The 27,962-nt window shown below is 44.0% G+C and overlaps 1 protein-coding gene across 1 annotated transcript in view; it reads left to right on the forward strand.

Annotated features, from left to right (window-relative positions):
- Positions 1-27,962, forward strand: part of LOC119172805 (beta-mannosidase-like) — a 54,939-nt gene that overhangs the window by 22,594 nt on the left and 4,383 nt on the right. The window contains exons 9-14 of the mRNA XM_075893135.1: positions 3,192-3,277; positions 6,015-6,193; positions 8,645-8,821; positions 12,398-12,495; positions 15,177-15,321; positions 19,721-19,929. Coding sequence (XP_075749250.1) covers positions 3,192-3,277; positions 6,015-6,193; positions 8,645-8,821; positions 12,398-12,495; positions 15,177-15,321; positions 19,721-19,929 — 894 coding nt within the window. The remainder of the gene's footprint in view (positions 1-3,191; positions 3,278-6,014; positions 6,194-8,644; positions 8,822-12,397; positions 12,496-15,176; positions 15,322-19,720; positions 19,930-27,962) is intronic.

Below are 27,962 nucleotides of genomic sequence, written 5' to 3' on the forward strand. Positions count from 1 at the left end.
AATCCCGGCTGCGGCGGCTGCATTTCTGATGGAGGCGGAAACGTTGTAGGCCCGTGTGCTCAGATTTGGGTGCACGTTAAAGAACCCCAGGTGGTCGAAATTTCTGGAGCCTTCCACTATGGCGTCCCTCATAATCATATGGTGGTTTTGGGACGTTAAACCCCACATATCGATTGAACTTTTGCCCGTGCCCGACGTCGATGTTCATGGGACTGGGGATGCATGTTGCGTGGAAGTGGTTTGATGATGAAGTCCTGCCTCCATTCATGTGGGATACGTTGCTTTCCCTTCTCTCTATGGGGGCTTCGATGCCAAGTTCTGATAGTGTTTTCCGTCCTGTTTTAGTGATGTCCAGGCGCATGACTTGATTAGTGTGGTGTGCATGGAATAGTTCTGATATGGTATTGTGGATCCCCATTTGAAGCAGACGTTCCGTGAGGGTCCACGGGAGAAGGTTCAGAGCCTTCTTGAGAGTTACACGTATGACTCTACTTTGTGCTCGTCTGTTTTCAAAACCCTCAGGTAAGGAAAGCTATAGGTTATTCGGCTGATAAAAATGCCTGAATGAGTCGCATTATGTCGTGTTCTTTCATGTTTCGTTATCGGTTAGCCACGTGACTAATCATCCGAGAGATTTGTAGGCAGGACAGCAAACGCTAGGTAATGTGCTGCTATCTGTGAGGCATTGTGAGAATCTTATGGCCTACGAGATGGCGAGCACGTGGCGGGTATCTTGGAGGACATGCGACTCTTGCTTTAGATCAAACACCTGTATGTACCATTCGCGCGCGGGCGCTGGTACGATCCACTGTGGGCGTGTGTGTGGATGTAACACATGTTTATAAGTATGCACTTAGCGGTTGAAGGGCGCACTAGGGGCCAGATTTCGCTATCGCGTTCAACTCTTAAACGCGAAGCGTAAGGGTCCCCAAATTTTTCTGACGGCATCTAAATCCCTGCACTGGACGAGGATGTGGAGAACCGTGAGTGGTTCTCCACATCTTTCACACAATGGTGCGTCGCCACCAGACGAAAGGTATGAATGTGTCGAGTGTGTGTGTCCTATCTGTAGTCTTGTAAGTGTGACTTGTGTGTAGCGTGATCTGGATGCCATTGGCCAATTTCCAATTTTCTCGGTTTGACAAAATGCAGTTTGTTTTCTGTCTGCCTATCAATAGGCGCTAGCAGCATGCCCAGAGCTTCCGCCGTAGGTCAAGTGCAGGGACAGGTACCGATGTATTAGCGGCAGTGTCGTCTTGAGCAGAGACGGCTAACTGATCCGCCAACACGTTTCCAGCGATTTCGCGGTGCCCTGGCACCCAGCACACATGTCGTTTGAGAGCATAGATCTTGCATAAAAAAGAGGACAGCGACACAAGGGCAAGAGTTTTATGTTTACGCAGAGTTTTCAAAGCGGTTACTACGCTCAGCGAATCTGTGTATATTACCGCGCGTTGTACTTGCAGTTCCTTAATATGCTTCACGGCCACAGATACCGCCTGAGCCCCTGCGGTGAAGATGCTCGTTTTGGAGTGCAGAATACCAAAGTTAGAGAAGGATGGGCCAACAGCTGTATAGTACGCACCAGTGTGAGACTTTGAAGCATCTGCGAAAAATTCTGAGCAAGTGTACTTGATTGATATGTGGGGTTTAACGTCCCAAAACCACTATATGATTATGAGAGACGCCGTAGTGGAGGGCTTCGGAAATTTAGACCACCTGGCGTTCTTTAACGTGCACCAAAATCAGCAAGTATACTTGTGTTGGAGTTCGAGGAAGTGCATGCGAATATGAACAGTAGGTGCGTGTTTAGTGACTTCCACGAAAAATAGATCGCAGTCTATAACTTGCCGCCTCCACGGTGGCGGATATACTGGTGGATATACATCATCGACATATGCGCAGTAAAAAATATATTGTGAGAGAGACAAGTGCAAGGAATTCATTTTGACTATGAAAAGTGTGCAACTCAAAACGCCTCCTTGTGGCACTTCTGTTTTTTGGACAAATATTCGTGATTAGACAGTGCCAATTCGGACCCGGAATGTCCGGTTGGACATGTAGCTTTCGATTAGTGCGAACATTCTGCCCCGCACACCTAAATGTGACAAGTCTCAGGGTATGCCAAAGCGTCACGTAGTGTCATAGGCCTTCTATACGTCGAGGAACACAGAAAGTATTGCTTATGAACAAACGCGTAGCGAATTCGTGCCACGATACGAACAAGGTGGTCAGTGGTGGACCGAGCCTTTCGAAACCCACACTGACATTGGTCAAGCAGACCGTTAGTTTCAAGGAAGTGCATCGTACGCCTGTTTACCACTTACTCTAAGACGTTGCAAAAGCAACTCCTCAATGCTATGGTCCTGTAACTTAATGCTGAACACGGGACCTTGCCCAGTTAAAGAATCGGAATAATGACTGCTTCTTTCCAAGTGGAGGGGATCTCACGGGAAAACCAAATGGCAGTATACAAAGAGTGGAGAGCTTTTTGGGTTTCAGGAAGTAGACGGTTGAGCATTTCGTATGGTCGGCGAGCTCCGCCGACCTACACTACGGCGTCTCTCATAATCATATGGTAGTTTTGGGACGTTAAACCCCACATATCATCTAGTCAAGGCCGATAGGAACTTGCCACGATCGTCGCCACAACTATTTTCGAGCGTGGGTGGGCGGCGGGTACGTTTACGCCTACATCCGCTCACAAATGTTTCTGGAACGTCGGCTTCACTGAAAACGGGAATTTCTGCTCCGTTAGTCTAAGGTGCCTCTAACCCAGCCACTAGTTGGATAGGTCACCGGTGCTACTACAGGCTATAACATATATTCTAAGGCTTGTGCATATATTGTAGGGTTTGTGCGTGATCTTGTACATGCGCGTGGATGTATGGTCATGTAAAATTGAAAAAAAAAAATCAGGAGAGTTTCATTTCCTCTAGATCCTTCCCACCTGACTACCCAATCTCACTTGCAAAAAAAAATTCAGCTGGAGGTATCTGTGATGACTGAACCTTACTATACGCATTTATCATGAAGTTATTTACATACTTGTATGCTATTTACTTAAAATTACATTGTCGGTATAGCGAACAACAAGAAAGAAATTGTTTGTATTATTGTCACATGTTAAGTTTTGCTCACACCTCTGATATTAGTGCAGCAAGTTTAATTAGATGTCATGGCGTTTGCAGGTGCGCCGTCTGGGCCACCACGCCAGTCTTGTTCTCTGGTGCGGAAACAGCGAGAACGAACTCGGCTTGGCTTACAACTGGTGGAAGTGAGTGGGAGGGTGTCAGAACGTGTACCGCTTGACTCAAAGCCGAGGCAAATTGCGCAGTGAAAATGCCACTTCCACGTTTGCGGCCATGACAAACATGCCGAGTTTGAAATCAGGCTGAACAAAAATAGGGTAATTCAATCGACATGACAATTATATTCCTGGTAATATGCTGCGCAGTTTCTTTCGGTACACCAAAGATGATTTTCACTGCGTGGATAGCAGCTTGAACAACTTTAAGAATTTTCGATAAAAGGAGTTTTCTTGACACAAATCTATAAGCGACAAAATATATTGGTAAAGCGCAAATAGTTATACTCTTGAACGTGGTTATTTATTGTTATGCGAATGTATTACGGTGCTGGTACTCGTCGTTTCAATGCGTCATTTTGTCGGGAAGACAGCCGGCCCTCGAAGGGACACCTGATACAAGGAGACTTTGATGGCCTATAGACATCATTCGGTGACCCCTCGTTGAGAAACACCGAATCATGTGAACTTCTAACACTCTCAATGCCCCGTGCACTCATCTTGGAAACATCTCTCGCATACCGACAGAGGTGCGAAATGCCTAAATGCGCAATATAGATGGAAGGTGCTGCCAGAAACTACTCACGAGCCTGTGTGCTTTGAACTCTGGCGAGATGATGACCGATAAGCGCCAATGATAAGGTCGAACATTTGTCTTGTTAGTATAGAGGAGCTGTAGTTTGTATATTGCAACGAAATGAAGTGCCTCCCCCTATTTCTCCGCCCCTCTTCCCCCCCCCCCCCCAAAAAAAAGTTCGCTCGTGACACAGCGCTCGCTCTGTTGTCTGTGAGCCCTTCTTGAGTGCCGTGAAATCTTTGTGTTATATAAACTATAGATATTCTAATGATACGTGAATTTCGAGAATTAATAACACCCTCCTCAAAAACGCAATGTGACGGCAGCTGTAAACTTGAACGTATTTGCGTATGTAATTACGTGCCTTGCAAAAGTTCTCGCAGTTTAACTCTAAACAGCACTTTTAAAGTGCTAAGTGGGACACCCAACATTTGTGTTGGTGCGTGTTTTAGAAGTTCACTTACTCTCGAGTTTTCACGCCTTCATTTTTTGACGATGAAGTGGAAATCAGTAACGTCGAACTATTTCACACACGGGCTACTTCCCTGTCAGACACCAATGTCGCTGAAGGTGCCGTGAAAAATTGTTACGCTACCATGACGCAATGAATGACGTCGATAGCGTAGACACTTAGTCATTGTTTCTTGAAGTGTGCGGGTCTCAATTTATGTTAAAAGCGCCTCAAGGGGTGCAAAAGTTTTATCCTGTTCTTTGAGTAGACGGGGAAGAAAAAAAGTTAGTTTTTCTATATCGTCGTTTCTCGCTCCAGATCAAACTGGGCATAGACACAGAAAGATAAAACGTAGGCAAGCGCGAACGTCTGCACAAGATTCATGTTTCCTTGTCTCTGTGAACTTTGATGAAGCGTAAAAAACGTCGTTACAAACGAGAGACATGAACTAGTTTAAAAATATGCCCTGCTATAGCGAGCGACATACAGAGGAGAGGGAAGAAGAAGGAAAAAGCGTCGCCATGTAGTGATAAGTTGGAGCGGCTTACTTTCGCAAGGCCAGATGCACGGTTTCCCGAAAGCACCCATTATGAGGTCCAGTGTTTTCGAAAGAGTTGCCTAACTAGTTCAAAGTACAGTTCGAGTTCCACTGCGCCACGACCGCTATATCAGTGGCCATGGAAGACTCGTGAGGGTAATGCCGCCTGTAAACAGTGCCCAGGGAACTCCTTTGTCTTCTTTTTCTGTTAAACGCGTAGCCGCTTGCGCACGAAATCATATGACGCGTGTAGTCCCAATGATGTACGTTTTTTTTTTCTCTTTCCTTTTTCAAGTGGCACCACTTTCGCCTAACGGCCATTTGCTCTTCATAAACAATAAGACAGACGTGTAAAGAAAAACTTATGGAAATCGTCTCAGAAAACTTTGTCGAGGTGTCGTAATGCTTTTACTAGTGCTGAGGTGAATAGCATTGATTTAAGAGAAGCAAAAAAAAATATTGCACTGAAGCCGCTCTAAAGCGACAATGGTTTGTGTGGTGGGCATGGATAAGCAACAGCAAACATCGCTTCGGAGTGATTATCGTTCTATTTCCAAACCATGGTAAGGTCAAGTATGGTGAGCTTTTTGTCGTCGCCATGAGGCCAATTCTAACGCGATAAGGTTTTAAGGGTCCTTCTTCTGTAACGCTTAAAATTCATTTTAAACTCAATGAGCTGGTGGTTTTTTTTTGTGCGCGGTACTCCTTATTTCGTGTATCAAATTCAGTTCGGTCACGCATTTTTCTCTTTGAAGCACAACGCACCGTATTTTCATTGCCTATTCGTCTCTGCTGCGTTCATTCATGCTGTTTTTTTACAATAAAACGGGCGAAATCTTACCTCACACCTCTCTGTAGGTCATAAGAACATTTCACTGTATGGATTTTTTTCAGAGGGGGGGGGGGGGGGGGCTGGACAGAGAGAGCTAGTAAATGTTGGATACTGTTCTTTTCGGCTTAATTTTTTCCCCTACGCATGCAAGTAGTTTCAAAGTGATCCGGCACGCTAATAAGGGCCGATGCTTGAACCTTGATGTTTCACTCACTAGCTATAGCGAACAACATCGGTACTGTGATGGGCTCGCCCCATTTCCTTTCCCCTTTGACCCCTCTCCCTCTTCTTCTCAAATGACTGCCGCAGGCTTCTTACGACGGAGCACCGCGATGACTATGTCAAGCTGTACGTGGAAACATTGCAAAAAATTGTCTACGAAGATGACATGTCGCGACCTTTCGTGGGTTCGACTCCTTCCAACGGTCTGCTTTCGGAACTGAGCGGGGGCATTCACGACAACCCGAACGACGTACTCTACGGCGATGGTACGCATACATTGTTTAAGAAGCATTAAGTGCAAACACGTACTCCAGGTTCCTGCTGTGGAGCAGAAACCTGGACGCCTAGAGTGTTCACCGTGAATTGAGAACGATGCAACGAGTGATTGAAAAAATATATATATAGGTGTAACATTAAAGAACACTAAGGGGAACAACGACTGGGTTTAGAGGAAGAAATTCCACTCTGAGAACATTAATGCCATATGTTTCACTGAAATATGTTCATTGTTAGTGGACAATACAAGGTCGAAGCTTTGTTTTCAAATTTCGTGCGAAAATCTCCAAGCGTGACGCAAATAATTTCGGAATGTACTTTCGGTATTTTCGTCACATTGGCTCAATGAAATGTTCTCAAATTCTGTATCCTAAATCTATTGAAACCACAGATTGCAATGCACTGTATTTTTATTGGTTGGAAGATATGTAGGAGCCAGTAGGCGCCTTCAAAATTTACTACGTCAAATACAAGGTAGCGTTGCCACCCTAATTTTCTTTTCACGCGTTTTCACGCAGACTAAGCGTCTATGGGTGTTAAAAATGGTGGTTTCGGGATCGTGAAATGATACGCAAAAAAAAAAAAATGTTTTGCTCTTTAGTTTTCCTTTACGAGACGAGAAAAACAGGGAGATTTGATGCGCAAAGGCAGGGAGTTAACCAAAAACCACATATCTCATTGGCTACCTTGCACTAGGGAAATGTCAAGAAGACAAAAGAGAGCAGACTTGGACAGGAAACAAACGGGAGTTAAAGATATCATAGTTCATATCAAGAAGATGTTGACATGGGCTGGGCACGAAGCATGTCAGTCGGATAACCGCTAGCCATTTAGGGTTGCTGACTGGATTCCAAGAGAAGGCAAGGTTGTGAGGGGGAGACAAGATATTAGGTGGGAAGATGAGATTAAGAAGGTTGCAGGTATACAGCGAGGCGGCAGGAAACGTAGGACCGGATTTTTTGACGGAACATAACAGAGGCTTTTGCCCTGGAGGGGGCGTAGTCAGGATGATGATGGTGATGGTGAAGTACAAACGCTAGCTGCGCTCAGGCTGTCAAAGTACCGTTTGACATAGTTTGATGGTATAAGGCTGATTGTGAAGACAAAAAAGGGGAAGTCCAAAGTAGAATTTCGTGCCACTACGCACATACCAAGGTGGCTTAGTAGCTATGGTTTAACGCTGAAACCACGTGAGCGAGGATTCGATTCCCAACCATGACAGCTTCTTTTCGACGAGGGTGAAAAGTAAAAACACCTGTGTACTTGGAATTAAGCTCACGTTAAAGGGACACTAAAGGCAAATATGAAATAGCGGTCCCATAAACTAGTATTGATATTTTGTGCAAAGACATTGCTTATTTTGAAAAATAAAAATCACGTTTTAGTGATCTGCATTGCGTTCGACCACTTCAAATCACCGACGCGTGAAGGCGGATGTCATTGTTTCGGTGCCCAACGTTCCCGCCTTTACTATGCGGCCGCCGACACCAGTAGCAGCAGAGCGAAAGCAGCGGGATCCACAGTAGCAACAACCATTGGCAACAACGACCACTGAACAGTTTTCTGAAATCTCAGTGACCCTGATTCTGCCTAATTAATTCAACTGAGCCCGGCTAGATGGGACCACCTATCCAGCCTAACAAGTCAAAAACTTGATTTTTGGACTACTCGCGTTATTCTCCATAATAACGCCAGGCGGTTCTTTCACCTAAGTCAAACAGAAACGCACAAGCAGCATTTTATTTCATCTAAAGGCACACGGAAAGTTTTTTTATTGTATCTAGTTTTATTACTAGGAATTAATGGTAGGCTTTTGGTAAGTAAGACACTGCTGTTATAATAATGCCGTTTTAGACGTCATACATTGAGCTTTCATTCTGACATAAATTTTCCTTTGGCTTTAGTGTCTCTTTAAGGTGAAAATTATTTTGGAGACACATTGTGCGGTATGCCTCATAATCGTATCGTTCTTGGCGCGTAAAAAAAAGAAAACCGGCGTTTAATACAAAAAAATAGCATATATATTTCACTGATTAAAGGTAGGCAAAAGTGCTTTTATTGAATGTATTGTCCCATAATGTTGTCTAGCGTATGCGTAGTGGCATCATTATTTTTTATTTTTTTTTGCTGGTGTGCTACGCCATCTACACTTGCATTACTTTGACATCAGATCCCACCTGCAACTATGGAACCACGTAGCGGGGTGGGTATGTTAGCCTTTAGCACGATTTCACATAATCTTCTGCAACTAAAATCTTGTAGAAGCGCTACAAATATGTGCCCTCCCTGCCATGCGTCATCTTGTCTTCTTTACCTCTTTGTTCTTCTCAGCGTTCATTTGTATAGCATATAACAATTTTCGTGTGACACTCATCTGTCTAGGCTCTTCGGTTCTTTCTCATGACCTCTGACTATTTCATTTGCTCACGGCCGATTGGCAGTGCACTACTTTGACTACTACTCTCCTCCCTGGAGCCTGGACTCCGTCACGACGCCCCGTTTCTGTTCGAGCTTCGGTCTCGTCTCGTTCCCTTCGATGGAGACGCTGTCCACCGCCCTGGAACCCGGAGACTTGGTGCTGCCTTTCCCGCAAGCGCTGGAGAACAGGATGCACTTGGGTTGGTGGGCTAGCAAACAGCATCACAATGCTACGTTAGATTTTTTTTTTTGTGCGGACAGAGCAGTCTCAGACAAGGTATGCACAATATCAATACGTAATTATTAAAATTACGACTAGACATCCCAAATATACGCAAAATGAGGCTACACGTTGCGATGAAGCGTAAAGCCAGAACACGCAAGAAACACGACACAATATCATTTCGCTCTTTCGTGGTAGAATGCAGCGTTACACAATAAGCCTCGTACCTAGTGTCTTTAATTTTGATATTTGTTTTGACGTTTTTATGATTATGATTGTGAGCGCTCTCAAAATCAAAGGTACTCTATCGTATATTGAGGAATTTGTTAATGGACTGTTTAGACTCGCGTCGCTTTCTTGGTACCAAGGAAAAAATCACGGCATGTCTACGATGTGAATGATGATCGAGTAGACGAAGAAGTGGGATTGTTCGGTGTTAACCGTAAATAACCCGTGAAATTGACCACACATGCATGTAAATAAGTGACAAAGTGGCGTACAGTTACACACGATGTTTATTGGTCATAACTGGTATGCTGTGTTCTGTTGTGAATTTCATTTCGCCTTTAATATTAGTGCATTTTGGTATTGAATCTAGCCTTAAGTTGGCAAAGACGAGGTCTGTGCACGTTCCTCTGTTAGTTGTTAGTTGTTTACAGTCATACGAAAGGAATCGTAAAGCATTTTGAGACGTCATATACTGCACTAGTGAGTCGTTCTCCGTGATAATCTGAGTCATCATCTTCCCCGTCACAGCGTCATCGTCACTATAGCGGCGGCTACGTCGCACAACGCCAACGGACAAGCCTCGACCTTAAAGAGATTCGTCCCTATAAGAATGAAATGTAGCGCTCGCGCGCAAATGCCAAGAATTTCCGAGACTGAGAGAAAGCCTTCAAAAATAACCTTCCCGTTCACATTCTCTTGCTTATACGAACCCTCAAGAGCCGTTCTCTCATGGTTCAACAGCACTCAACGTGTTGGGTGTCATCCGCGCGCGTGCCCGGAGTGTTTGCGTAGCACTTTGGCGCTGGCGGCAGCTGATACGGGCGAAGTTTGCGTATATGTACATCGACGCGAAACGTTGAGTGGGTTTTCTTCGGGAGCTTTACCCAGTTGCACGAGAGGTGCGTGTACTTGTAATGAATCCGGACGCTGTGTGGAAGCAGATATGCGCGTCATCCTCGAGTGTTCTTCCTCAGCTTCACTTGTCGCTTGAATTCATCGCGAGACGGCGTGATATTTTGTACACGTGTTAACGGAATGAACGTCGTGTAAGTGCATGCTCACATTGTTTAACGGCTGTATCGCGGGACAGGCGGTAGTGAAGAGCTTTCGAAATATGCTCCACTGATATTTACGACGGCTCGCAGTACACTTCACACACGATCTGAACTCGGTTTCCTTTCTCTTTCGCGGAGAGGTGTTAACACTGAGAGCTTTGTTATATCCAAAGCGTTTGAGTAAAGTGTCCGAATATTCCACGAAGCTTAGCAGGTGCAGACATGTGAGTGCGTCTCCAAAAGCTGGCTCGCAGTATTGAGATGATGGCATCAATACCTTTGCATTGGGTGCACGGTAAAGAACCCCAGGTGGTCGAAATTTCCGCAGCCCTCCACTACGGCGTCTCTCGTAATCATATGGTGGTTTTAAAACGTCAAACGCAACATATCAATCAATCAATCAATCAATCAATCAATCAATCAATCAATCAATCAATCAATCAATGCCTTTGCATGTTCTCTGTTTTAAGTCAAGTTCGTATTCAACCCAAGTCCGAACGCCTCGGTGCTGCTTTGGTTACGATGCTCGGCTGTTGAAACGGAAGTCGTGGGGTCGACCCCGGCCATGGTGGTAGCGTTCCAAATCAGACGAAATTAACAGTCGGCGGTGTCTGTGCATGTTAAAAGATTGCGAATATTTCGGAGCCCTTCACTCTACGACGTCCCTCATTATCATATGCTGTTCTCTTCACGTAAAACCTCACATGTTATTATCAATTCAAGTTTGACTCTGTAATGCTGAAGCTACGATTCTTGAGAAAACAGCGAAATCTGAACGCGTCCATCCGGATGCAACGAGTTCATTTGATGTTGAAGACCAAGACGCAACGTTAATTAACATTTTGCACTGCATGATTAGATTCGACGTGAGGATACCTTTCGCCTCCTTCTGGTCGTTGTAACGTTTGAGGAAAGCTTTTAAATTTATTTTGACTAGCTTTCAGCTGTATGATCAAGTGGATAGCCATTCCAACTATCAGAATATTTCGCGCGCGTTTCAAATTCAATTTAAATGTAATTTCTTTGTGAGCTGGTTTTTCACTTACGAGCCACAGATGTTGTGCCATGGTCACTGGTACCTGAAACGTGCAGTCAGGGGTTTCGTTTGGACATGTTAAAATTTGTCAGTTCAAATTGCTTCCTTTCCGTGTCCCTTGCGATTTATTTATGGCGGGGGCTGTAGATTGGTAGACTACCTTGAAATTCATTAAGTGATTGTCTTCTATATAATACAAGCACATGCAGTAAAAACAGCGCTCATGGCATTTATGTGTAAATGTTGATCTTGTCCAGCTTGAACGTGCTCACTGAAAAACAATACAATCCTCCGCTGACACCTCCAGGGTTCAAGAGTATGCCTCCAGAGGTGTAATAAAATTATTCAAGAGGGATTCTTTTCTTTCGCCATCGTGAATGAAGGCCCAGATTACTTGCTTCATCTGTGCAATGAAGTATTTGCCAAAAAGTTTGCTGCCCCGTTTGCTAAACTTGAGCAAGAAATACTTTGATTTTAAGCGCCCATTCGAATGCACGATATAAACGAAAACTTGTTCAACTACGTCGTTGAAATCCTACACTAGGCGTCACATGACGCCTCCACGCTTATCTTATCTTCAATCACGCCCGGGGAAAATCTCACGTTATTTCCTCATCATAGAAGTTCCGTGACGTTTGGCGAAAAGGTAACGCTTGTAAGACATTTAGTGTTCTGCACCGCGTTTTGCAGCATAGCGAGAGCGTGCGTGCCTGTTAATATTATGAATATTTGGTCCAGAAACACTGAGGCCGCTACTAGAGCAGGTATAGATCCTGTTGTGAAGTAGACAGTATATAATGAAAACGCCATTGCCTGTGTCGGCATGTCGTGATCTTGCGTTGGCCAATAAAGTGTAAACGCGCGCATTTTGAACCCAGCGGAGGGTTTACACTATACGTGATCTTGCTTGCTTTTCGATTGTAACTCTGAGGTTATGATTGCGATGAATGATCTGTTGCCCAAGTGACCGATGTCACTGCTTTTAAGACTGCTGTTGAAGGGGGTGTTTATTCTTGGCAGTTTTGTGCTCTTGTTCTTGTTATTACTGTGTATACTATTACCAACCCCTTCTGTAACGCCTCCGGGCTCTGAAGGTACTGTAATAATAAATAAATAAATAAATAAATAAATAAATAAATAAATAAATAATAAATAAATAAATAAATAAATAAATAAAAAAATAAATAAACTGCTTTCTAACCTTTGGTATTTTTTGTCCTTTCTCATAATAAAGCCAATGCCAGAGTGGAAACGTACATGTCGGCTGTTTTCACGCTTCCCAAGAAAGATGGAACCGACCAGGCCCTTAGGATCTTCATCTTTCTGTCTCAGGTACGTGGAGCTGATAGAAATCCCATCACGTAGCGTTGAGGCCTGCGGCTCACCTGACATAACGTCGCCTGCGAATAACTGCTGCCCGTAAAGGCAAAGTTTGGGACCTTGGCTAGGTGGCACATTCAGCAGAGCCGTGGTGGACGCCGGCATAATACACTTTCGTGTTAAAAAAGAGAAATGACTTTGCATGTAATTAAGTTTTTGCCTAGAAGAATGATACCAACTTTGGTTAAATTTGTTCATCAAAACTACCTCAAAACAATTTTAAAGCAAACGTACTTCACAGAATTAACAAAGCCTAAGAAATCGTGTCTTTTTCCTATTTTTTTGTCGATATCGTACGGCACTGACACTAGTCTTTCCGACAGGCTATCACAAATTGTTAGGGGGATTCATCTAGCAAAAGGCTGATGCGTCTATGCCTGGGGACCACCAACCGGACGAGTGACAGCCTGCTACTTCACCACACATATCGAATGAAAGCTGTGTCATTTCACCAGGTGTTTTGTACCACTCTAGTTTTTAAAATGCATTTCTTAGCGAACTTCGGCGACTTTGAGCGTATCTTTCTATCTTTCTATTTATCTATTTAGCCGCTTACTTTTAGGTGCTCTCGTCGTCACCCTCTTAACTTGCCGTGAACCAAAATTGGCATGGAAGGGTAAGGTGGTTTGACGAATATGACGCACTGGTCAAGACAGGAATAATGTCACAATCCCGGAGCGTACGTCGTCGAACACTTCCCGCCAGACAGTGGCACATACCCACGGACCGGTATGTGCCGCTGGTGTGCGGGTATGTGCCACAGGTGGTCGACAGTATATACCCAGGTACGACGACACACATGGGCAATTTTAACGCGCGAGCGTTAAGAAATACCCGACATCGGTAGCGTCGACCCGACGAATGCGAAGAATAAGTGTCAGGGTCCCAGCTGGAATCGAACCAAAACATTCTGCGCGACAACAAAGCATTTTGCCACAGAGCTACGCCAGGCCTTGGAACTACTTTTCAAATAGACGCTGATCTTCGTGAAACGTCAATAGTGGTTGCAGTGCTGCCTACCCAATTTTATAAACATTACATATGTACTCCTTCAATACAGCCGCCACATTGGTTTAACGTTAATTACGGTTATCTGACCTGCGGTGAAGTTGATTTATGTAGCAGTGTCCAGGGCCAGCTCTTCGCGAGCATCAGCGCTTCATACGACCTTCTTGTGTTGCTAATACGCATGTTCCAGTTGGCATCGTTGCGCAAGTGCAAACAACTGCTTATATAAACAGCTTCAACTCTTGAACATATGTCGCCCCGCCGTGGTGGTATAGTGGCTAAGGTACTCGGCTGCTGACCCGCAGGTCGCGGGTTCGAATCCCGGCTGCGGCGGCTGCATTTCCGATGGAGGCGGAAATGTTGTAGGCCCGTGTACTCAGATTTGGGTGCACGTTAAAGAACCCCAGGTGGTCGAAATTTCCGGAGCCCTCCACTACGGCGTCTCTCATAATCATATGGTGGTTTTGGGACGTTAAACCCCACAAATCAATCAATCTTGAACATATGTCAGTGCGTGCAACATTGGTATTATAATTAGCCTCATTTTGTGACATGTCGTTCAATAAAAAAATCGCAACATGGCCACCTTCCCTCCCCATGCTTCGCACAACGTCGATTTCCAGGCACGTGGGATCTGCCGAATGTTTTACATTTGAACGCTGAATGACTTGTGAATCATTTAATTCGCGTGGGTGCCAGCGGCGGTGGCTGTGCTTACTGCAGTATGCATGTGTAGGAAATTTGGGGACTAAGGTTCTCTCGAAGAGAGCGCAGAATTTCTGCAGTGGCAAGTAGATAATTGTTGCCTAAGCGTCTCTTGCTGGTGGTACTATATACAGCAAAAAGTTTGATGCTAAAAAAAACAGAAAGTCATTCAAACGTACATAGCAAGCACAACAAGAAAATAAATAAATAAATAATTAATTAAATAAGGAAAGAAAGATAGAAACAGATCGCGTGCCAATGGCCTCTATTTTCGAATCACGTGCGTCAAGATAAGCTAAATAAAAAAAGAACTCATAGCAATGAGTTTGAAATGTGAAATGTAGGGCCAAGTGAGCCTCGGGCCTTTACATAGTCTGACATGTACCACGATGTTTCGATGAGCCGGGTTAGGACATCGCAGGTTTTGACAATAATGGCAGCATTCCACGCATGGTTTACTTCGCACTTTTACTCCAGGAAAGCATTTTCATTTTCGCGTCCATTGTGATGCCTGTTTTCTTTCGGACTCGTCTAATGGGTTAGGGGGCACTGTGATGACAGTTTGTTACTCCTGACGTAGAACTCTGCGTACGCCAATGGTGTGGGTCATAAAATAGGGGTAACTAGGAATATCTGTATAAGGTAATGAAGATTAAGGCTTTAAATAATTGGATGGTTTTTGCATAAATATATGAAGATACTTGTTCAAAAGTATGTGCTTATGCGTGGGTTCCTTAGTGGTCATAGTTTAAAGCAGCGGGAAAAAACTGAATGGACTAGACTAAGAAGATCACGGGATAGGGCGCTGATATCCCGTGGCCTGCTTTGCCATATGTTTCCATCTTTCGCACTCCCTAAGCATTACTTGCCCCTAATTTCATACAGCAGTAAAACATGACCGGAACCTTTCATGTGTGCAGATCTACCAGGCAATGGGCGTCAAGACCCAGGCTGAGCACTACCGTCGGCAGCGGCTGACGGTTCGCCGCTCTCAGGGTCTGACCATGGGCGCCGTCTACTGGCATCTCAACGACGTTTGGCAGGCACCTTCGTGGTCCTCCATCGGTGCGTACTACTGCAGGAGTTCATAACAGAGGCACTTGAGACGCTCGCTGTGGTTCAAGGGCTCTGGCATACAATGGCAGGTTGTGGCTTCACGTACTGGTCAAAGGGACCTCGGAAAGATAAGCATTGGAATAGAATTACGCGTACTAGATCCAGTGACGAAACGGTGCATTCAGTGGAAATTGACTATTTCTGTTAGTCTCTAGACATTTAGGCGAGACGCGGGGGGAGTCGACATCCACAGTGCCAAGGAAAAATCACACGGCACCTTATGCATTCGCCTAAGACTGTATGAAGGTCTGCATTATTTTTTTTATTATTCTGAGTCGGTGTAATGAGACTGCCCTGCCACTCTTCGGACGCTTTCTCTACTTACCATGGTTTGGTACTGCCTCTGTGAGCAGTACGCCGAGAGCGAATGTCGTGTGACGACGCCATCATGTGACGCCACGGTATACGCGGCCCGATTGTGAAGTCATGCATGATAACATCATACGCTGTCTCTGCGTTCTGTTTGATTCGTAACAACGTCATCACATGACGGCGACTTTCGTATCACTCGTGTTGACGCCATCCTGTCGGGAAGCTTCATGGCGCAACTGATGCCGATGGCCAAATATCCTGTTTTGGGAAACGTTAAGGTTTTCGTATTAAAAATGAAGCTCCCGGTTTACAAAAGCGGGATTTAAGCTTGCGTAATAGCAACCAGATATCAGTCATCGTCACGGCGCCGTTGTTAGTAAGCACGGCTCTCTATATTGAGTGACAGTCGGCCCAGTGTGTTTCAGTGAGGAGACAATGTAATGTAAATTTGTGTGCTACGATAGACAGCATTGAAGTTCTGTTGTTTGTTTACATGGAAGTGCTTTATGCCGGATTCCACCAAGGCTCGGCTGACGTATTTCTGTTGTGGGCCGAAACGGCGCGTTCTTGGTTTAGAAACAGTGGTTACCAATTTAGAGCACTTGGTACTGTACTATGGGAGAGCATATAGCCGTACCGTAAGCCTCATGCTTTATGAGGGCCAACATATTTCCACAGCGCAAGACTACGAATAGTTACGGCTTAAGTACGGAAGAAGAGACAAGAACAGAAAAGAGCGCTGAAAAGAGCACAGTGCTCTTTTCGGCCCTTGTTCCTTCTTCCGTAGTTACGCTGTAACTACTTGTAGTCTTGCGCTGTGCAAATATTTTGATTCCCGATCACCAACTGGCCCAAGCATCTGTCTTATCAAGCTACGAGGCCCTCAGCAAAACTTAACATGGGCGATATCTATGTGTGTTTAGAAAAAGTGGATAACGATTTGAGTACTAGGTACTCTACTATGGGAGGGCATAGAGCCGTCCCGTAGGCCTCATGAAGCGAACGTTCTGCATCGTACGAACGGTGAGCTATTTATATACACAATTTACCGTTGGCGGTACTCGAAACTCGCTGGCATGTTATCGGGCTCTGGTTATCACTAGCGAGATGGCACGAAAGGCGCGAAGGGTGTGCTTAAAAGATCGTCGCCTCGCGCGTTGCGATGCACGCGCAGTGTGTATGTTTTGTTCTTTTAGCGCAAGTAGGCGTTGAGGGGTGGTGGGGGTGAGTTACAGAGAGTGCGAAGGTCACTTTTCTCACTGCCGTGGCTGCGTTTGCGGAAGAACGCGCTGCTCACTCACAAAACAGTAGATGTGACAGTTGTTAGTTCGCGCTTGTGCTGTTCGTTTAGGGCGTCGTTCTTTGGGCCTGAGCTACGCGCTTAAATGTGGAGCTGTGACAGTGATTATTTATGTTCTTTTACTTCTTCCTTTCTGATTCAGCTGGGCGCTGGTAGTTTCGAGATGCTTGCCGTTCTTCTGACGACATTACAATTTGTCGCCACGAAATAGCTGTTTCACCCTTGTGGCGAAACAATGCGCAGTAAGCGCTCGACTACCCCTGGGAAGACACGTTGCACTTTCGTGTTATACCGATTCTTATGAGACCGATTTTTATGACGCCTCGGTTGGCCTGACCTTAGGCGGACATGCCTGTGGTGTTCTTTCTGATGCGGGACCTTGTGGATGCCTTTGTGTAGGCTTGAACGAACGAACATTATTAAACTGGACGTGTCACTGGCACTAGCTTTTTGGTAACTTTGTCTTCTTCAAGGTAACATCTGTCTTGCTTAGCACGTATATGTGTACGCTTCGTGCTCCCTCCCCCAACTACAGAAGTTAAGTTATCGATTAGCTGGCTTTATAAAAACAAGATCGAAGCGCATTGGCTCCAGTGACACATCCTATTCAAGAATAATCTTTGCTTCAGTCCTTCGTATCTCCCTGATTTCGCTTTGTTTTAACCCCTTCCTACTCAACATCTGACTTCCCTCTCCTATTTTGTGTCCTATTCTGCCTTATGTGCAGGGTTGTTTGATTTGTCTGCTTGCGTTAGCTTGGGCTACAGTACGTAAGCACGCGACGAAGTATGTCTTCTTAACACTTTGTGCCAGGAATCGACTTGCTTGGTCTAGGCTGTCCAGCGATAAGAAACCTTGGCCTCGTTGATACGAAGAACCTAGTGTCTGCTTTTTGCGAACTTGCGACTGCAAGTTGTGTAATGTACGGCGTGCATAATTTTTGTGCAAATGCTGCAGGTGATGACAGAAAATAATTGCTGCTGGTCTCTTCATGCCTCGACGTCACAAAAGTGGAAAAGTTGTTGGTGCTTTAAAGAAATCCGCCCAACGCACGCGTCATAACGACATTTTCTTCTAACGTGACGGCCCCCGCGCAGTGTACGTGATCGATCGTGGGTAACCGACTCATGTATTCCATGTTGATTTGGAATCGATCCGACAACGCCCCGCAAACGAGGCGTCACCGCGCAGTGCGTCAAGGCTGCGTCGCGTCGCGTTCAGGCACAGATTGGTGCTTCATGAGAAACCGACGAGGCCGCAAACGAGATGAATATCAGTTTAGTCAGTAGAGAAACCAAAAGTACCTTTCTCGCGGCGACTCATATTGATTCTTGAATAGAGGTCATGAAAGGGACGTTCCACTTTAATGCACCATAGTGTTCTTCACGTGCAGTTCGTACCTCTATGTTTCATGTGGCACTTCGCTGTGGTTTTTTTAACGAAAAATTTTTTTCCCTCTGCGTAAACAGTTGTTCCGCGCCCTAGCGTAAATCTGCGATTCAGTCAAGTATGCCAACAGCAGAATGAGCCACGAAACAAGCAAGTCAACAAGCAAGAAAGCAAGGAAAAAAATTATGAAAGAAAAAATACGAATGATATGTATACAGGCGCAGTGTTAGGTACAGTCGGGGTTCTTTTCACGGTGGCATCGAGAAAGAGAGGCATTGTGACATGAGGAACTTGGCTTGCTTTTTTATTTGGTTTTGTTTTTTGTGGCAATAGTGTGAACGCGGAGTGTAGAAACGTGGGTGGCCGAGTACATTTCTTCTTTTTTTAAAAAATTTGATTCAGATGACGCATTCATCGTACCAGTATGCACACCTAGTTGCACAAAAGCCTGGTGGTGTTATGACCCGTGTAACCTTTTTACGATGCACCGCTACCGCTTGCGTTAGAGGTTACTTATTTTTTGCCATAGTCCGTGTATAGTATTCCAAAAAAAAAAGAAAATCAATGGTTTTCTGAAAAGCAATGTTCTGACTAAAAAAAAAATGAATGTAGGAAGAAGCAAAGGAGTCGGGTATGCTGGCGGTGATCCTAAAACTTGATCTCGGAATGTTTTATGAACCGCAAGTGTTTTATAAAACATTCCGAGAATGCGACACGAAGTGTAAGACCCACTCGGTTTAGTAATGTGATTTCTGTCGAGAATATCGGCGTGCAGCTTTGAGCAGGCACAACAGCAAACAAACATGGTTTGTAGGAAACACCCATGCGAAAGGATTTTCAGAAATGACACGTTAAATGGTGAGTCGCTGGCTTCCTCCTCTTGACTAGCTGATGCAGACGTTAAAATGAATTGTGTTACTTTTCTTGACCCAACGAAACTTGACACGTGAAGCCGAAAGATTGATTTATGCTATACAAAATAAGAATAAAGCATCAGATCTATCTCTGAGAGCTCATACAACTACAGTTTGCCACTTGCACACGCAATTCAGCGTAAACTATTTGTCGACAAAGAACGTGGTGCGGCCATCAGTGACTTTAAAGCCTTTTTATTCTAGCGAAAATGGCAGAATACTTTGGTACGTTTCGACCAGGTTTCTGTATTCGACTGACCCGAAATGACGGAGCATAAATACGTTGATGCTGAGCGCGCGTTTGTCCACTTCATGTGAGCGCATATATAATTATCGCATTCCTTGTAACATATTCACTTATTAAATCGAATTTCACGAAGGGTATAGACAATAGTGTTGTTGTATGAATATGATTCTTCGCTCATCGGTGCAGACTACACGGGCGGATGGAAGATGCTGCACTACTTCGCGAAACGCTTCTTCGCACCTCTGCTTGTGTCTCCGTTCGAAGAAGCTGGCCGCCTGGTTGTCTACGTGCTGGACGACCTTTACCACAACGAGCCCTACGACCTGCTCCTGGAAGTCAAGCTCTACCACTACGCCTCACCGGAGCCCAGGATTTCACTCACGCACAACTTAACGGTGCGGACTTTCTGTAATCACTCACGGCTCTGGCGCGTGTCGACTGGTTTTGGTTGTCAATTTATGCTTAAATTATATTTGGCATCCCATAAAAACCCATAATCTTGTTCTGTGGTGAGTTATGTCGCGAAGCCGCTATTTGGGCAAGTGCCATAGATTTGTGCATGTCGGGTACTCACGAAAACACCTCTTCTTGCCGAGGCGATAACTCCGGCGACATTCCTTTGGCCCGGCTGACGAAGACAGTTTGTCTTGCAGAAACATCGGTGCCAGTGGTATTCTTAGTTGGACGAATTCTCATCACCTCAAACCTTCATCTTCATCTTAACTCGCGCTTAATGAAAATTGAGGCTACTGATAGAGTGAAAAAAAATGGATTTGGCGGTTTGAAAAAACCTTTTGACGTTTCTGGGTCCGCGCTCGTGTTCGTCAGTCTTTCACTTCTTCAGTAAATGTCTGCCTGTCCTTCCGCACTTCTGGGCTTTGTGCTGCTCATCTTCACCATGAACCTGCGTAGGTTGCCTGATCACAACGAAATAGACCAATAGCACCGTCATCGAGTTATGTATGCCGTGTATGAAGTGATGAGCTGCCATAAACGTGAAATACGGTTCTAGTGCTGTTTTATTTGGATATTTTAACTGTAAACTGGAAGCTAAGGGATCAGTCAGTTAGGGTTTCTATGGCATTTAAAATTGCTTTAAACACACCTGTTTATATAATGCACGCACAAGTACATTAGCTTACCGTTCGTAAGTGTAGTTAAATACCGTTCATTGCATTAGTCGCAATAAGGGCGCACCTCAAACCAAGTATTTCTGAATTCTTGCGCACTTTTCATATTCTAATAGCGGCAATATTGAATCGGTGCTGTTTCGCAGGCTTGGGATTAGTGGATATGTCGTGAAATCTCAGCACTATCGGCGTCTAATGAAACGCGAACAACAGCAAGCATTCACAATGGTTTGGTGCGCGCGTTGCAGCTATGACCAGGACAGGCGCGCATATGTGCTGTGCTGCCAAACCGAATCAGTGTACCTGTCCATGATGATGACTGGAGTGTGCACACTATACTACTGCAAATGCTTACAGCTGGACGAGTTTCATTGGACGTCGATATAACACAAGTAACACGTGTCTTTATAAATAAACAGGTAAATAAACAACGGGCAAACGATTGGTTTTAGCATTGGTCGTGACTTGTCAGAGAAGCATAACGCTGACGTGCAAGAGCCGCGCAGCTACAAGATAAAAAAGCATGCAAACCATACACTAAATTCCTTTCAAACTCGATAAAAGGAAGGTAATAGGACTCACAATTACGTGCTTCTACCGAATAATTCATGGGGCGGATACGTACGTAATGAAAACCGGTGTCTCTACATCATGATGTAGACCGACGAAGTTTGTTGGTGTCACACCACGTCTGGTGACTGCCGGGAACTGTAAGAACATGCATATCTTTCTCACATGAGGTACACACAGAAAATCAGAAAGAGATAGCTGCGTCGTTGTATACGTGTTTTTATTATTGATTGAGTCTAATTTGAAACAAATGTATGGTGCATCATTTCTCGCTACATCACAGCTCTTGTATGAGGTGTGATATATGGATAGATCTATCTACCTAATGATTGATTGATTGATCGTTCCATCTATCTTGGTCGGTCGGGTAGACTCTGCGACCTATATCCGTTGTTACACCTTATTTGAAGCTCCGAAGCACACTTATATTTTCGATTACCTAATGATGATTGATTGATATGTAGGATTTAACGTCCCAAAACCACCATATGATAATGAGAAACGCCGTAGTAGAGGGCTTCGGAAATTTAGGCCATCTGGGCTTCTTTGACGTGCACCCAAATCAGGGCACACGGGCCTACAGCATTTTCACCTCCATTGAAAACACAGCCGCCGCAGCTGTGATTTGATTTCGCGACCTGCGGTTCAGCAGCCGAGCACCTTAGCCATTAGACCATCGCGGCGGGGCCCGCTGGACATTATTTAACAAACCAGAGCTTTTCTGGTTCAGTTTACACTGGCTATACTCTTCTATATTCTGGTCGTAGTTTTTTTTTTCGCACAATCCCCTAGATGGCCAGTGAGGTGTTACCTAAAAATGTAAATAGTGCAACTAGAACTCACGCAGAAAATATTCAGAATTCAGGATATAGAATGCGGTTATGTCTTCAGACCAAACAAAGTGGTGAATACTCAAAGAAAAAAGCGAGCTGTCTGTACCTGATGAGCAAAAAAAATGTTGGGGATTGTTCTGGCTGAGAAAAACTTGAAGAGCTCTCTGTGCCAGAACGTTTCCTATCTGCCGAAAATGTCGTGAAATAGGAATATCAAACTAGAAAAACAAGGAAATGACATAATATTTATACAAGAAAACAAAATTTAAAAGCCCGCTAGCTAGCCAAGTAAAACCTTAAAAAAGTAATTATTTATGCTTAGTTTCAAAAACCGCGAAGATATGAAAATTGCTTAACATGCCTGGCGTGGAGGTCTTTTTTTTTTACTACGCACGTTTTGAGGCTCCGGCGCGTCTGGGTTAACGTAATAACGTGAAACTGCAGAGACGGTGGTGGATGTGAAGGCAGGTGGTAGGAGAAATATACGCGTGGTCATTATTTTTTTTTTCTTCTGGTGATAGTTGGCGTAAAGAAAATTAATGGCTTTTTACTGTCGCTCTCAAAAACCATGCGCTGCAGCCTATTTCTCGATAATGAAATTTGTTGTAGCTCCTGCACGAGTTTGTGTTTTTTTTTAAGTTAGCCACCATTTCATATTTATTTATTTATTTATTTATTAGAATACCCTCAGGGCCCGTAGGGCATTACAGAGGGGGTGGGTACAACATTTATAACACACAAGAAAAAAAAGACAAAATAAAGAAACAAGTGTCAATGCGCAAATCAGGAAGGCAACATAAGTCAACTAAAATGTATAAGAATTCAAGCACATACAAGACAAAGATAGATAATGGAAACTGCGTATAGTTACAAGCATTGCTGAGAAATTGCAGTCTTGAATAACAAAGGGTCTGTTATTGTTACAACGGAAGAGGGAAGGTGGTTCCAATCGGCGGCTGTTTTCGGTAAGAAGGCTGCTGAAAAGAATTTGGTGCGGCAAAACGGAATGGCAACCTTATGCTGGTGATCAATGCGCGATGAGTGGTATGACGGTTGTGAAATGAGGTCTCGCTTCATTGATGGATTGTGAAAAAATATCTTATGAAAAAAATGCAGTCGCGCCAGTTTCCTCCGGACAGTTAAATTGGGTAGGTCAAAGTTAGATTTCATTTCTGATATGCTAGCAGTACGGGAATAATTAGAACAAGTGAACCGAACTGAGCGGTTCTGAACAGATTTTAACGCGTTAATTAAATTTTGCTGCACGGGATCCCATATACCGGACGCGTACTCAAGCTTTGGGCGAATTAGTGATCGGTATAATAGAATTTTGAGGGACAGCGGAGCGCGAGAAAAGTTGCGGCGTAAGTATCCTAGCGTTCGGTTAGCGTTATTACAGATGTAGGTAACATGCGTGTGCCAAGATAGATTGTTGGTAATGTAAACGCCGAGGTACTTATATGAAGAGACTTGCTGGAGGGGAACGGCGTTAATTCTGTAGGTACAGGGGGGAGAAATAGATCGCCGGGTTATTGACATGCATTTAGATTTGTTAGAGTTGAGAGTCATAAGCCATTTATTGCACCAGGTTGAGACGGTGTCAAGGTCTGACTGTTGAAATTGATTATCATTTTCATTGTTTATTTCGCGGCAAATTACACAATCATCTGCAAATAACCTTATAGCGGAGTTAATGCTGTCTGGGAGATCATTAATATATATAAGAAAAAGTAAAAGGCCTAATACGGAACCTTGGGGTACGCCGGATGTTACTTTAGAAAGAGGTGAGTTATAGCCATTAGTTGTTACAAACTGAGTGCGATTAGTCAGAAAGCATTCAATCCATTTAAGAATGTTCGGGTCAATGTTTAAGGCACTAATTTTCAGGAGGAGTAATTGGTGAGGTACTTTATCGAAAGCTTTTTGAAAGTCAAGTATTAAGTAACGTGTGCTCATTGTGAGCTCGTGCGCTTTCAGACCCACTACAGCGTGCTACCACACCACTTTGCTCTAAACCAAATTTCGCAAGCCAGCCATGCGCATCCTTTTATCTACCCTTTATTGTTTCTATACATTCTCAACAAATTCTTCGTGGGTAACAATAGGTGCGGCACAAACACACACATGCACGCGCACATACACGCACACACAACATCGTTCTATTTTTGATATGCCGTTATGTTGGCCATAGTCATCATATAATCATGGGAACGCCGGCCGTCGTGGCAGCAGTATTGAGATGGTGTTAGTAATTCCGCAACAGACAACACACTGCACTTCCATGGTAGTCGAACAGATCGTCATGTATTATGTTCCAAATGGCCGAGAAAGAGAGAGAGAGAGAGCCGGAGTGAAGGCAAAAGGAGGTCTGTAGGGGACGTTCCTACACGATGGTAAACTTTGCGTCGTCGAGTTTGTGCACTGCGAACGTAAGCTGCTTCGCTACCAAGTGCGATTGCCGCGCAAGTTATTTTATCTCGGATACGAATATCACACACGCTTCACTGATAACTTTCTTCTTAAAGAGGTACCGCAACACTTTTACAATCAGTCAGTGAATTGCTTCATTATGGAGCTTATTGTCCCACGGACCAGTTGGCGCAAAAAAAAAAAAATGTTGAAAATCAGTCGAGTTCGATCGGTGTTACGGAAATTGGTCGCACGCTTCAAGGCCTTTCTTTCTTCTTTTGTACCAGCTAACGATCCGAAAGCTAGCTATAGGAGGAGAGAGGAAGAGGGATGAGTTGAGAGCAAGTTATCTCTCCATTCGTCAGTTATCCTTCCATTTATTTTCTTTCATCGAACGCGCGGCTTACTTTCACTGTTATCGCGCACCCGCGCGTGGGTGCGTGGCGCAATCTCGTGACCTCCACGATAACTATGTAGCTCACGATGCTCAATCAGCCAGTGGCTGTGTACATGGTTTATGACATGACTTTTGATTTTATGCCATGACTTGTCGAGCGTAGAGAGGTTGCCTTAAAGCTGACTTTAAGACTTAATTGTAAACTTTAAGCAGAGTCCTGCAGCGTAATACTTGACTAGCGTGTTCCTTACAGCTTCAACTACCGATTGGCGGTGTTTTCTGGTCGTGCTATAAAAAGTTTTGAAGGGCTCTTTTAGGTTCATCATCATCATCATCATCATCATCATCATCATCATCATCATCATCATCAACAACAACAAGAACAACAACAACAACAACAACAACAACAACAACAACAACAACAACAACAACAGTTCTCAGAGAAACAAGTTTATCTATGAAAACTCGCCCCCTATACCTAAATTTTCAGCAGTTTATCTGCTTAAAAATTTTGTAGGAAAGAACACTGTCGTTTTTGTGGCATTACCTAATTATTTTCATACTAGGTTGATGATCTCATGGGCTTGATTCTTATTGCGAAATTAAACAACGAGAGGAAGCTAGCCCTTTATAGTTTTGAATTTATGCGGCCTTGTAAAGTTCGTGATAAACGCGTCATCTCGCTGCAAACCGGGCTACGAGACGTAAAGTTGGCTTTCACGTACGTGGTCGAATTAATCTAGCTATCCCAGTATGGCGAGAACAGATTTGCCGTTGGCTAGATTTGAAAACGAGCCGGAATTCGAGCTATAAGTAGCCAAAGTAGCCAAATTTGTCATCAGATATGTAGTGAATTAGAGAGAAATGGTATTATCACTCGAATTTTTACAAATAATGACTTTGAGTACGCAAAAACATAGATGACATCATATTGCTCCCCACCTGGCTCTTGAAGCCACAGGTGAGTTGCAAATGAGGATTTATTTTACTGCGAAAGCTGTTATGGGACCCCGACAACAGTTGCGTGCGCCGTAGTTGTCCGCCGCCACCGGTGTCCGTAACCACTATCGCACAAAATAAAAAAAAAACGAAGTAGCGAAATTCCACTAAGCACACAATGGAATTCAAACTCCGGTTTGCTGTGTGTCAGCCCAGTAGTCTACCACTGAGCCATGCTGGTGCTGAGCCATACTGAGTCATATCGGTTGCAAGCCTGCCTTAGACACGCTTGATGTCGGAAAAGCAATCGTGTTAATATGAATAAAAAAGCGTTTTAGAACAGCAAACGAACAACCAGGCGTCACACAACGCGAATTGTGTAACGAGTGGGTCGTAGAACGCTCCAACCCATTACAAAAGCTTCAGGTATAATTCTTCGTTGTCGTCAGCCACAGCGTAAACGAATTACACAAAAATGATGATGATGATGATGATGATGATGATGATGATATGTGAGCATAAAATATTCATAGCAAATCACAAGTCATAAAATGCAACGCTGTTCTTCAAGTGGTAGGCTGAATGTTATGGTTTCGGAACGTAAATAACCTTGACTTTTCTTGCATTTAGCTCTATATAGCCTATTTTGACCCGGTGCCAGAGAAACTATATATTGTTAGCATCGTGTTATTTAGTGCGTCTCCATATATTCATTCATGATAGGTCTTCCCAGAGAGAGGGGCATTTTGTAGCATTCTCGCCAACAATTAAGTCAGTTGGACCACTAAGCTTTTAAGCAGTTTTCTGCTTGAAAATGACTATTTGATTTACCATGACACTAGACCTTTGGCTATCGCCCTAGGGGCATTAGATTACGTGACAGAAAGTTAAAAACAGTGCCCGATCTTTCGGCCTTGTTCTTTTTTACCTGCAAACAATAAGAAAATTGGTTTACTAAATGCACCTAAACAGAAGTTTGATGTAGCCAAAAAGTAGTCATGGCGCCAACCTCAAACATTCGTATCCAGACAGGGTTATAAAGTAACTAATTTGGCGTGAATGAGTCACTAAGAGCAACCCTGAAGGCGAACTCCACACGTTTCTACAGTGAAGGTATACGCGCATTGCGTAGCTGGATTTTAAGTTTCAATCCGTGGGCATTGTACAATTGGCAGAATTTCGAGTCATGCTCCAATTAAAAAATCTCGCATTTTGAATAATCGAATTCTCTAAGAATCGCTGCCTGGGTTTGCCTAATGATATCCACAGACAACTAAAGTGTAGAGCTTTAAGAGAAAGTGGACTCAGCCATGAATAATATAGGTAACAAGCGTTGCGCTAAATTTGTCTAGCGTGCCCGATCGTCTTGAGCAAGGTTCTCTAAGAGAAATTACGTCAGTATTTAATGAGAACGCTGTTTTTTGTCCTCTTTTAACCTAACAAAAACAAAATAACGTAACAAAATTATTGCCCGAATGCTCGTGTCTTGGAATTAACGCGAAACAGTTGCAGCCATATGCAAAGATGCCACGAATTATTGATTCTCAAACTAAACGTAATATAGCTAAGTAAAAAATGGCCCAGGTCTCAGATAGCGAATACACTGAAGGTGTGCACGAGTTTTTATTTCTTGATAGTAAGGCTTGTACCGAACTATTATCAGCAAGCACAAACGCAATAACTACTCGAGTGGCGATTTTTATTATAAGCACAGACGGAAATTAAGTACGGCCCAGTACTTCCTCTATTGTACGTTCCTAGGGCAACATGTGAATTCACAAACTAAAAAAAAAAAAACACATTAAGAATAACCTGCTGGCACCCGACATTGAGCACTGCTACACTGTAGCAGTGCTTGCAGTGTTGTTAACGCTATCGTGTCACGGTTTGAGCATCACGTGTACATCTACGACACTCACAAAAAAGAATGATAAGAGAAGAGCGCAAGTTCTCTTTTTCATCTTTATAGATTACTTTTTTCGTCTTCCTTCGAGTTCACACCAGCACTACTACCCCAATATGTGACTGATGCCCACGCGGCGTCTCCTCACTTTAATTACGAACCGCAGGTGTTGCCAGCATGTGGGTTAAAGGGCGTGATTTTCGCTGAATTGCGATATTAATTTGACGTCCCTTGCAGCTAAGGACCG

The sequence above is a fragment of the Rhipicephalus microplus genome, chromosome 4, assembly GCF_043290135.1.
Source record: "Rhipicephalus microplus isolate Deutch F79 chromosome 4, USDA_Rmic, whole genome shotgun sequence".
Lineage (NCBI taxonomy): Eukaryota > Metazoa > Arthropoda > Arachnida > Ixodida > Ixodidae > Rhipicephalus > Rhipicephalus microplus.